This window comes from Salvelinus sp. IW2-2015, linkage group LG4q.1:29 (genome assembly GCF_002910315.2).
Source record: "Salvelinus sp. IW2-2015 linkage group LG4q.1:29, ASM291031v2, whole genome shotgun sequence".
NCBI lineage: Eukaryota > Metazoa > Chordata > Actinopteri > Salmoniformes > Salmonidae > Salvelinus > Salvelinus sp. IW2-2015.
In genome coordinates, this window is record NC_036842.1 from 63884566 (window position 1) to 63897125 (window position 12560).

Consider the following 12560-nt stretch of genomic DNA (forward strand, 5'->3'; position numbering starts at 1 on the left):
CTATGTGCTGCATGTGCTACTACACTATGTGTCTGCTATGTGCTACTTAGCAAAGTTAGTGCTGCTATGTGCTAAAACCTACCACTTGTGCTACTATGTGCTACTACACTATGTGCTGCTATGTGCTACTACACTATTTGCTGCTATGTGCTACTACACTATGTGCTACTATGTGCTAACTATCACTATGTGTTACTATGTGCTACTACCACTATGTGCTCATCTATCAATGTGCACTACACTATGTGCTGTAGTGTACTGCTACTACACTATGTGTACTACATATGTCTACTACACTGTGCTACTACAGTATGTGTACTATGTCTAACTAGGCTACTAACTGTGCTGCTATGTGCTATACACTATGTGCTACTACCTATGTGCTGCTATGTTCTACTACACTAGGTGCTGCTATGTGCTTCTACAGTATGTGCTGCTATGTGCTACTACACTATGTGCTGCTATGACAGTGTGCCATGGAATGTTTAAAAATATTTCACACTTGAACAATATGAGATGACTGACCAAAAGATGAGGTAGGCTAGGTTCATCCAGCAAGAATTATGTTTTTTGTTTGGTTCTTTCTTAGCAAAACAGTCTGGATCATGATTTAATAATATATCACAATCTGAACATAATACCATTCAAAGAATGTTCAATTTACCCCAGCCTCACGTCACTGACGGGCAGAGAAATAATCCTGTGTTTAGTCTGATGGCTTATGTTTACATTGGCGTCTCCTGTTGGAGGTTATGTGTGGTAACATTTGGCTTGTGGTCCTGGAGAGCCACGCTGGGCTGGTAGGTTAGTCGTCTTTGGCCTGGCAAAAGGAGGGTATGTCTGGCTCTCTCTTTGTCTTTGGGGGAGGTGGAGTGAGAGAAAATCTGATCTTGTTCTTTATAGTCTGACCACATTGCAAGAGTATGTCCTTGCTGTCCTAAATCTGCTGCTGCACGAGGTGTGGGATCTTTAAAGAGCCCCGGGCTTTAAAGAGTTTCAGGTCTACATATTGTAAGTAGACCATTGTTCAAACTCATTCTGCCATGTCTCACTCATTGCTCATGGATAAACCCACAATCATAGCTATTTAAGCAAAACCTTAGATGAGTCAACTTCTATGCTTAAATAGCACTTTGCACCTCTATACTTAGAGTAATAACATGGCTGTAATACTGATGTAACATTCTCTCTGAACACACTTATTGGCAAACATGCTGACAGTCAATGAAGAATGTGTCCCCTCACATACAACACAGAGATACTTACGGTGCTTGGAGCTCCCGTGGTGCAGTCAGACCTGCCCCCTCCACTGTGAACACTCCCCCTCTCAGGGTGATAGGCAGGGGATTGGTGAAGCTGATGTGTGCAATTAATTTCCGAGATACAACTGCATCTCCCACTACCTGAAGCAAGAAAATGGACAGTGCAGGCATCATCAGAGAGGATTATTTCAGTATATCTAAAACAAGCCCCTACAGCATATTTCAACTGCTTTCCCTCCGGAAATGGCCAATCTTGACAATTGTGTAAAGTGCAAACAGTAGCACGCAATTCATCAAGCAATTATTCACCAGCTATTTACAGTTACATACAGTATAGCCTAGTACCTTGACATGGAGCTGTGGCATGCTTAGTGGGATGTTGACCTCTTGCAGAATGATGTCGGGCTGGCTGCTGGCCTGGAGCAGTGCTGTGACCCTGATCAGGTTATGCTCAGACACACAAGCCCCATAGTGATCGTACCGTAGACGCATCACTTCCTTATGAGCTGTGAGAATAATAGGGATGAGAGGAAAAAGTATTATTGTATTCTTTTCACTTCGGTGTGGTATTTTTTGCTCTGTTTACTCGGTTCCTAAAAATACAAGAAACCCAGGGATGTTGTAGGTCAGACTCACCCAGTGCAAGTAAAAAAACAAATCTAACACAGGGACTGACACCAGTTCTGAGTCTTGATTCGTCTCGCCTACGGCACCTATATGGTGTATGTGACAAGCGGAGGCCCACCTTTCTGGGCTGGCACGGTCAGGCTGGCAGTCCTCCTCTGGCACTCCCCCCGGTGAAGGCTGTTGTAGGTGACAGCGTTGGAGGTCACAGTGAGCTGGGCCGGGGTGTCCTCCCCACCCACGTTGTGCACCTCCACTATCACATCAAAGTCTGTCCCCAGGATGGCCTGGGCGTGTCTGATCTTCAGCTCCAGCTGCCCTGGTCCTCCATTCAGCTGCGTTATCCGACGTCCTGCCTTCTCATACACCTCACGCTCCTTCACTGAACCTGGTAGAAAGAAAGGACGATGTCATACTGTTATATAAAATGTCTGTTTTTACGGTATGCGTGTGTATATAGTAACACCCTTCCCTTGAGGTATTTGTTGTGTATAACGGTACTGTACTCTTTCTGTTCGGTTCCCATCTGTGCTAATATTGAAGCAGGTGAGAATATTTGTGCTTATCTGTGCTTAACGAAAGGAAGTGAATACCTTCAGGGTATTTGTAATGTTTAGTGATGTCCTCTCTGTAGTCTCCATACACACTCTTGGTGCTGATGTTTCGGCCCACAGTTTTCTGGTTGAGGGAAACCTGTGAGCGTTGGCCATCTGGGTAGACGATCCAGGTGACCAGGTCTGCGTTCACCTCAGAGAACACGAAGGCTGCATCATACTTCATCCCCACATCACCGTCCCTCACCGCCTTGACTGGACAGGGCCCACAACAGTACACCCCTAAGAGACAAGGGAACGATAGTGGGGGGATGGGGTGATTTGAAGAGTGAGGTTATGAAGAGCCCAATAACAGAGTTTTAAAGGAGCTTTTCCTTAGTGAGACAGACTGATCATGAATATCAAGTGGGGCCGTACCATCACTCCTCTCCTGTGGGGTGGGATCCAGAGCCTGCCACCCATCATAGCCTTTAGGAAGATCCTCCCTATCCATCCAGGACTCCACCCAGCAATGGTAGTTCCTACACACACAAAGCATTTACAGTATTGATGTGAGGGAAGCCACTATAAAAAAACGGATGAATGTGCTGACTTTGTCGAGACCGAAATGTAGCTTTTGAGCTTTACCAGATCATGTCCTTCCTGCCTTCAGACACACTCTCCAGCTGCTCATTGTACAGATAGTCCACATTCAGGTTGCCGTCAGTGTCATGGGCAGAGGAGTAGTTTGTAACAGGGCGAGTAGGTATGCCCAGACAGCGAAGAACTGTGGGATGGGTGAACGGAAGGAGCCAATCAGCAAATAGCATATAGTCTGTCTAGAATTACAGAGCTGAATATTACTGGAGSCCTAATGAAAGGTTAAAGAAAATATAGAGCCAGAGAGTGTTGGAAATTTGTAGTTGAAAAAAAGAGAGCCATCCTGTGTCAGGGCGCKGTATGTGTGCCTCACCTGTGCAGGCTACACCTGAGAACACCCAGCACTGTCCGTATCGCACCCTCTGTGTCCCGGCCTCGCGCCATCGCCTGAGGATGGCCACACTGCCGGTCCAGCGTGTGGGCGACACCCCATCATCATACTTCCCGTCCCAGCGGCCCAACACCACGCCACGGTCATCATTAGCGTTCACCTGCACAGATGTAGAGGAAGTAAGTTAATTACCGTGAGATTATAACTAAATCAAATCAAATGTTATTTGTCACATGCGCCGAATACAACAGGTGTAGATCTCACAGTGAAATGCTTGCTTACGTGCCCCTAACCAACAATGCAGTACAAATAAGAATAAGAAATAAAAGTAACAAGTAATTAAAGAGCAGCAGTAAAATAACAATAGCGAGACTATATACAGGGGATTACCGGTACAGAGTCAATTTGCGGGGGCACCCGTTAGTCGAGGTAATTGAGGTAATATGTACATGTAGGTAGAGTTATTACAGTGACTATGCATAGATGATAACAACAGAGAGTAGCAGCGGTGTAAAAAGGGGGCGGAGGGCAATGCAAGTAGTCTGGGTAGCCATTTGATTAGATATTCAGTAGTCTTATGGCTTGGAGGTAGAAGCTGTTTAGAAGCCTCTTGGACCTAGACTTGGCCCTCCGGTACCGCTTGCCGTGCGGTAGCAGAGAGAACAGTCTATGACTAGGGTGGCTGGAGTCTTTGGCATTTTTTAGAGCCTTCCTCTGACACCGCCTGGTATAGAGGTCTTGGATGGCAGAAAGCTTTGCCCCAGTGATGTACTGGGCAGTACGCACTACCCTCTGTAGTGCCTTGCAATCGGTTGCCATACCAGGCAGTGATGCAACCAGTCAGGATGCTCTTGATGGTGCAGCTGTATAATCTGGTGTGCTTGGACCATGTTAGTTTGTTGGTGATGTGGACACCAAGGAACTTGAAGCTCTCAACCTGCTCCACTACAGCCCCGTCGACGAGAATGGGGGTGTGCTTGGTCCTCTTTCCCCTGCAGTCCACAATCATCTCCTTAGTCTTGATCACGTTGAGGGAGAGGTTGTTGTCCTGGCACCACACGGCCATGACCTCCTCCCTATATGCTGTCTCGTCGTTGATCAGACCTACCACTGTTGTGTCATCGGCAAACTTAATGATGGTGTTGTAGTCATGCCTGGCCGTGCAGTCATGAGTGAACAGGGAGTACAGGAGGGGACTGAGCACACACCCCTGAGGGGCCCCTGTGTTGAGGACGACCTGGGGGCGGCCAGGATCCAGTTGCAAAGGAAGGTGTTTAGTCCCAGGGTCCATAGCTTAATGATGAACTTTGAGGGCACTATGGTGTTGAATGCTGAGCTGTAGTTAATGAACAGTATTCTCACATAGGTGTTCTCTTTTTCCAGGTGGGAAAGGGCAGTGTGGAGTGCAATAGAGATTGCATCATCTGTGGATCTGTTAGGGCTGTATGCAAATTGGAGAGCGTTTATGGTTTCTGGGATAATGGTGTTGATGTGAGCCATAACCAGCCTTTCAAAGCACTTCATGGCTATGGCAGCTCTAGCCTTTAGCTCAGTGCGGATGTTGCCTGTAATCCCTGGCTTCTGGTTGGGGTATGTACGTACAGTCACTGTGGGGATGACGTCATCGATGCACTTATTGATGAAGCCAATAACTGATGCGGTGTGCTCCTCAATGCCATGGAGGAATCCCGGAACATATTCCAGTCTGTGCAAGCAAAACAGTCCTGTAGCTTAGCGTCTGCTTCACCTGATCATTTTTTTACTGATCGAGTCACTGGTGCTTCCTGCTTTAATTTTTGCTTGTAAGCAGGAATCAGGAGGATAGAATTATGGTCAGATTTGCCAAATGGAGGGCGAGCTTTGTATGCGTCTCTGCGTGTGGACTAAAGGTGGTCCAGAGTTTTTTTCCCTCTGGTTGCACATTTAACATGCTGATGGAAATTTGGTTAGACCTATTTAAGTTTCCATGCATTAAAGTCCCTGGCCACTAGGAGCACCGCCTCTGGGTGAGCATTTTCCTGTTTGCTTATGGCGGAATACAGCTCATTGAGTGCGGTCTTACTGCCAGCCTCAGTCTGTGGTGGTATGTAGATAGCTACGAAGAATACAGAAAACTCTATTGGTAAATAGTGTGGTCTACAGCTTATGTACCTCAGGTGAGCAAAACCTCAAGACTTCCTTAGATATTGTGCACCAGTTGTTATTTACAAAAATACATAGTCCGCCGCCCCTTGTCTTACCAGATGCCGCTGTTCTATCCTGCCGATACAGCGTATAACCAGCCGTATAATCAACCAGTATGTTGATAATGTCGTCGTTCAGTCACGACTCTGTGAAGCATAAGATATTACAGTTTTGAATGTCCCGTTGGTAGTTTAATCTGCTGCGTATGTCATCAATCTTATTTTCCAAAGATTGCACGTTTGCTAGCAGAATGGAAGGCAGTGGGGGTTTATTYGATTGCCTACGAATTCTCAGAAGGCAGCCCGCCCTCCAGCCCCTTTTTCTCCGTCTTATCGTAACGCAAATGACAGGGATCTGGGCTTGTTCCCGGGAAAGCAGTATACCATTCACGTCGGGCTCATCGGACTCGTTAAACGAAAAAAATATTCTGCCAGTTCATGGTGAGAAATCGCAGTTCTAATAAGAGATGGTAGCATTATGTACAAAATAAGTTTTAAAAAGAAGTTACAAACAACGCAAAGAAACAAACCAAAAAACACAATTGGATAGGAACATGTAAAACGTCAGCCTTCTTCTCCGGCGTCATCTATTCCCCTAGATGTAGAAATAATTACTTTATATGGTGAACCTTACCATTGCAGTAATTGTCCTGCTCACGTACACTGGATCTGCTCGGTTGGCTGTGTCAATCTCTGGGTTTTTCAGTGCAGCAGGTGAATTGTTCAGGATTTCAAAACAGATATCCACCACATCTTGTTCAAACTATGAAAAATGAAATGTTAAAATATTATGAGAACACATTGTGCTCATGATGAGGTATGCAAATCTCAAACCAGTGTTAACATACAGTTGGTGATTGTGACTGTGAATATGTACCATCCTCCTCACTAGATGGAGACAATCAGCCATGCAGGCTGTCTGTCCGTCTCTCAATGTCTATGTGACTATGTCTCTCTCTCTGAAATGAGACAAACCCTGGATTTTCACACAGCCAGGGTAGAAATGCCTTACATCCACCAAAGACATTTATTCAGCCAGCTGAGGCACTGTGTCTCCAATGCCACCAAGCTGTGACAATTCACACAGGCCACCATCAAGCCATCAGACTCGCCAGAAACTACTGGCTGCCAACACCCTCCCACATGCCCTGTTGTTTATCTTTCTGTTTGAAAACGTCTCAGCTAGAACAGTGATTTAGGCAACACAACACTGAGTTCTTGTTCTCGATGGGTTGTGATCAAAAGATTTTCTCTCTATATATCAATTTTGTCTCAGGTGGGTTAGCTGTCCATCCTTCAGAGGTGTGCTGTTTGCTACCTGTCCAAAGTTCCAGGGCAGTGAGGAGATCTGGTCCCAGGAGCCCTGGTAAAGGAGGCCATTTTCATTCAGTATGTACTCCTCTAGTAGCTCCTCATCAGGTAGGTACACAGAGTCAGCTGGGAGGGAGAAAAACAAAGACCCAGCAGAGGAAAGACTGAGTGAGAAAACATATGGGGCAACAGCAATCTTATTGATTTGATATTGTATCACATAATTGACAGCTTTCATATCAGCAATCTCTTCACCAACTTTGACATTTCTCTATCCCTTCTAGTAATTTCATGTTTAGCTAAAACTTATTTAAAAGTAAACACAGGGGGAGACAGACTGAGACAAACACACAACAGAAGTAGAAGTTGAGTCCCCTGACTCTGACCTACTAAGAGTGCAAAAGTAATGAATACCGATGACACCTTCCTGAGCCCTTATTGGTTCCCCTCACCAAAAGAGCAAATAAAACAGGGCCGTTTCAACTGATTCTACTAATTTGTGTGTGTGTGTTTATGTGTCGGAGCTCACCTTTGCACCAGGGATTGAAGAGCAGGTAGAACGTCTCTGGTGTGGTCTGCTCCAGGATGTGTCCATCAGGGGAGAGGAGCAGCAATGTCATGCTGTAGATTCCCACAGGGGCGTCTGCTGGGCTGTGGATCGTCAGCAGCACCTCATTCTGAGCCCTCTGCTGGCGGAACCACCACTTGTCACGGCCAGCACGGGCATCCAAAACCTTCACCACCACCTCACCCTCCTTACCTAAACACGCAAACAAACAAAAACTCATATACTGTCAGTCAAAGCTATTTTACCAGACCATTTTCGTTTTATATCTGTCAATCATAACTGACTCCACTTTGCAATAGTATCCACTCTATAGYTGACTAAAGCTTATGGTCCTTGGCATTGAGTTGCTCACCCAGATGCAGGATCATGGCTAGTTTGTATTTGGGGGGCAGGGGTGTGGAGCACTGCAGAGCGAGGGAGAAGGGCTGCCCCCTACGAACCAGCAGCCTTTCCAGGTCCATTTCCCCTGTACGATGGGCATGGTTGTTCACCTGGCAACGCAGGTCCATCCCCATGAATACACCTGGAACACAATAAAAGAAAGAACATAGGGCACAGTCACTTCTACTGTGTAGTTAGGAATAATGTGTTCATGAGGGAATCTTGGTGGTAACCAGGCCATACACTAATACTCTAGTAGATATTCATATTTCTAGACAGATCTCTATTTTAGTCATATCAATCACAATGGTTGTACAGGTCAAACAACAGAAAGGTCAGACAAGTCATCAATTGTAGCCTGACTATCATTATGAGTCACCAAGTCAAGGACCACACTTCATATTTATAGAAGCTACTGTAGGTAGGCAACTCCATTCAAGCATGATGTACTGTGTGAAAACATTAGAGATTGAGATTCTGGCAATCAATATGTTTTTTTTTATTTATCCAGTGTCAGATGAACTTGTGGATAGCATTTTTATGTAGCATACCCTAAGGTATCTGTAGACTTGCAGTCATTGTGCTGATGATACCCACTGGGCACAGACGTCAGTTCAACATGTAGTTTTGATTTACATTTGGTTGAGTTGTCAACTAACGTGAATTCAATGTGAAATCCACAAAACATTTCATCATGTTATTGGATTTAGGTTCAAAGTTGTGTGAAAAAAATATGAAATGCCCTTAAGTTGATTACTTTTTGCTAATCTATTTTGGCAGGAAATCTTGTGTGTCATGTACTTATAACACACACAGAGACAGACCATCTTTTTCCACTAGGAGAAACACTGATCTACTGTATATTCTGTATAAATTTAGAAATGTATACATTTCAGGATAAACTTTCAGATAGCACATCTGCCCATCCTCATATTTTTATGAATAGTGCATACAAGCCTAAATTGGTCTCTTACTCTCCTGGTATGCATTGCTTAAATTAGAATGAGTGATCTCAACACACTGCTGTGAATTCATACGACAGCACATTTTATTTATATGGTAGCACATTTTTCACAGATATGGAAACTGCAAGTCATATTTGTCTCCTCTACTTCAGAGAGCACTATCAATGGTTTGAAAAAGCAGTGTAATAATGATAAATCACTCACCGTTTTGGTCAGCCATTTTCCAGTCTTTGTTGTGAATATCTCCTCCTTCTCTGCCGTTTTACCTCCTTTTATGATAAGTTTGACTCCTCTTGTGCCTTTTCAAACAGCCCTGAAGGTGTATGCCTCACTTTTCTACCACTGTCCCCACCAGGACTCTGTATTTATACTGGAGAGGAATGGCCCCATTCCTGTGCTCCAACACACGCTCACACACACACCTCCCATTCACTATCCTTCCTGACCTCTGACATCACACTCTGTGGAGATCCAGAACAAAGGTGTGCTCACAGTCAGTCTCTCTGTGTGTGTGTGTTCGTCATGCGCCCCCATGTGTGTCTGCCTACTTCAATATTTTACTTCAATACTGAAAAAAGGATGAGAGCCCAGGTATTTACTATAGTTTGTGTCAGCCGTCTGCCCCTCTGATGCRAGTTCAGACACACGGTTTTTTGTTCAGCAGATGGGTTCAGGGAATAGGGCACACTTTTACTAATCCAGCAGTATTCCAGTAAATGTTTTGCATCATATACAATTTCCTGTTTCACAGTCTCTATAGCACGTACATGGGCAATTTTTTCTTTCTGGATGGGCCAGTCACAACTTAAGAGAACAAACAAGTTGAATACGTTTACAGCATGATATACTACTTAAGAGGGAAATATGATTTTGTTCCAGGGTTTTTATTCATATGTATTGGTGTCCAGGACATTGACTGGAGCTCGGTCCATTTTTCCTTGCACATGGTATAGCAATTTAATCAACATAATATATGCTTCATCATTTGTTGAGTCATCTAGACTGGAGACACGTCCCAATGTTGAAGAATACTAGTGAAAGCAGAATGGGGATTTCTACTGAAATGTATGGTATTGAAATACACCCCCCCCCCCCCACCTTTAACCAGGTAGGCCAGTTGCTGCGGGGGTGCAGAGCTGTTGGCCAGGGTTGGGGTAGCCAGGTGGAAAGCGTGGCCAGCCRTAGAGAAATGCTTATTGAAATTCTCGGTTATCGTGGATTTATCGGTGGTTACAGTGTTTCCTAGCCTCAGTGCAGTGGGCAGCTGAGAGGAGGTGCTCTTATTCTCCATGGACTTTACAGTGTCCCAAAACTTTTTGGTATTAGTGCAGCAGGATGCAAATCTCTGTTTGAAAAAGCTAGCCTTTGCTTTCCTAACTGACTGTGTATGTTGGTTCCTGACTTCCCTGAAAAGTTGCATATCGCGGGGACTATTCGAAGCTAGTGCAGTGCGCCACCGGATGTTTTTGTGCCCTGCTAGAGCTGCCCTGGTCAACTGTAAGTGCTGTTATTGTGAAGTGGAAACGTCTAAGACTAACAACGGCTCTGCCACGAAATGGTAGTCAGTTGCAACTCTCACTACTGAGTTCCAAACGGCCTCTGGAAGCAACGTCAGCACAATAACTGTTTGTTGGGAGATTCATGAAATGGGTTTCCATGGCCGAGCAGCCGCACACAAACCTAAGATCTCCATGCGCAATGCCAAGCGTCGGCTGGAGTGGTGTAAAACAAGATAGTAATTACTAGCGATTGGATACCACGAAAATTGGGGAGAAAAGGGGGTAAAATTWATTTTAAAAAATTAATTTAAAAAACTTGCCGCAATTGGACTAGAGCAGTGGAAACGCGTTCTCTGGAGTCTGACAGATGAATCTGGGTTTGGCAGATGCCAGGAGAATGCTACCTGCCCGAATGCATAGTGCCAACTGTAAAGTTTGGTGGAGGAGGAATAATGGTCTGGGGCTGTTTTTCATGGTTTGGGCTAAGCCCCTTCGTTCCAGTGAAGGGAAATCTTAACGCTACAGCATACAATGACATTCTAGACGATTCTGTGCTTCCAACTTTGTGGCAACAGTTTGGGGGAGGCCCTTTCCTGTTTCAGCATGAAAATGCCCCGTGCACAAAGCGAGGTCCACACAGAAATGGTTTGTCGGTGTGGAAGAGCCCTGACCTCAAACACCTCTGGGATGAATTGGAACGCAGACTGTGAGCCAGGCCTAATCGTCCAACATCAGTGCCCGACCTCACTAATGCTCTTGTGGATGAATAGACACAAGTCCCCGCAGCAATCTTCCAACATCTATTGAAAAGCCTTTCCAGAAGAGTGGAGGCTGTTATAGCAGCAGAGGGGACCAACTCCATATTAATGCCCATGATTTTGGAATGAGATGTTTGACGAGCAGGTGTCCACATACTTTTGGTAATGTAGTGTATCATATCATCTGTCGAGACTGACTACTTCAATGACATGTCATGAGGGTCAACGCTCCAATTTCAAGTCGAGTATCATGTTATAATATTTGTGAGACTCGATTCAAATCCAAGTCATGGGATTCAAGTCCACAATTCTATTACTAATATAGCTACAATACAGTAATAGATCATAAATACAAGTACTTTCTGAGTGTGTACTTGCTCAACTATCAGTAGATATTAGGCTATGTGAAGTTACAATTTGTGAGAATTGGAATGATGAGTGTGTAAGAGGTATGTGTGTTTGCCAGCCAGACTGTGTTTAAAAGTCAAATTCCCACAGTGATAGTGGAGTAAGGAGACACACCAAAAGGGATACAATATGAGGGATCTTTCTTCATCACCATGACAGCATCATACCCTCTTGCTACAGTGTGTGACATATTTAGTTAACTCTCAGTGACTATAAATAATAAATGAGGCCTCTGGTATTTTCTGAGTGGAAAGCGGAAGGAACAATAACCTCTCAAATAATTTTGATGGCAGCAGATTATCACCATGCTGTTACATTGCTTGGGTGGTGCTTGCTTTTGCTGACACACAGAAGCCCCTCTGTCCAGCTTACACAGGGGGCAAACAAGTGTGTTAGACACTAAACTGAGGAATGCTGTGACAGTCAGGTTTCGGGAAAATGGCTCATAGGACTTCTTCCTCATAGCACCTATGTGACAAGCTTCTTGACAGTTGACCAGGATGACAAGTCACACTATGTCTCTCTCTTCTTGGGAGCTCAGGGAGGATATGAGAACAAGATGACAGGCTGTAAAGGTCAAGTCTGGGGTAGAGTGATGATTTACGAGAAACTCTTTTTTATACACTTTTTCGTAACAGGTTAGGCAAATTTACGCAGCAGATTAGCAGAATTAACGTAGCAGGTTAGGAGACTGAGGTTAAGGTTAGGAAAAGGGTTAGAGTTAGTGAAAATGCTATCCTCACCTGCTACGAAAATCACAGTGTATCGAAGAGGAGTGGAAAGTGTGTGTCCTGATGATATACAGCCAGCCAGAAGGCTGAGGTATCAGCCAAGTTTGAATAAAATAATCACTGATCCGAATGTTCACACAGGGAGAGTTACTCTCCACAGACCGCCACTGAAATAATAAGCATCTTTCATCCTCTTCTTCGCGCTTGTGCCAACGCTGAGACATAAATACTCTCCTCCTGACAGAGCGGGTGCATTTTTGGAGCATAGCCAGTCCTACTATGTACTGTAAATCAAATACAATTTTATTGGTCACATATACATATTTAGCAGAGGTTTTTGCGGGTG

General features: G+C 44.7%; 1 protein-coding gene across 1 annotated transcript in view; it reads right to left on the minus strand.

The window, feature by feature from the left end:
* LOC111960980 (protein-glutamine gamma-glutamyltransferase 2-like) overlaps nucleotides 1-9195 on the minus strand; it is a 14901-nt gene extending 5706 nt beyond the window's left edge. Inside the window, exons 1-12 of the mRNA XM_023983127.2 lie at nucleotides 9023-9195; nucleotides 7825-7995; nucleotides 7434-7664; nucleotides 6912-7030; nucleotides 6228-6356; nucleotides 3393-3570; nucleotides 3068-3206; nucleotides 2858-2961; nucleotides 2480-2722; nucleotides 2008-2274; nucleotides 1608-1768; nucleotides 1267-1403 (exon numbers count right to left, since the gene is read on the minus strand). Of these exons, the coding sequence (XP_023838895.2) occupies nucleotides 1267-1403; nucleotides 1608-1768; nucleotides 2008-2274; nucleotides 2480-2722; nucleotides 2858-2961; nucleotides 3068-3206; nucleotides 3393-3570; nucleotides 6228-6356; nucleotides 6912-7030; nucleotides 7434-7664; nucleotides 7825-7995; nucleotides 9023-9038 (1895 nt within the window). The 5' untranslated portion in view covers nucleotides 9039-9195. The remainder of the gene's footprint in view (nucleotides 1-1266; nucleotides 1404-1607; nucleotides 1769-2007; nucleotides 2275-2479; nucleotides 2723-2857; nucleotides 2962-3067; nucleotides 3207-3392; nucleotides 3571-6227; nucleotides 6357-6911; nucleotides 7031-7433; nucleotides 7665-7824; nucleotides 7996-9022) is intronic.
* Between the last annotated feature and the right edge of the window lie 3365 nt (nucleotides 9196-12560).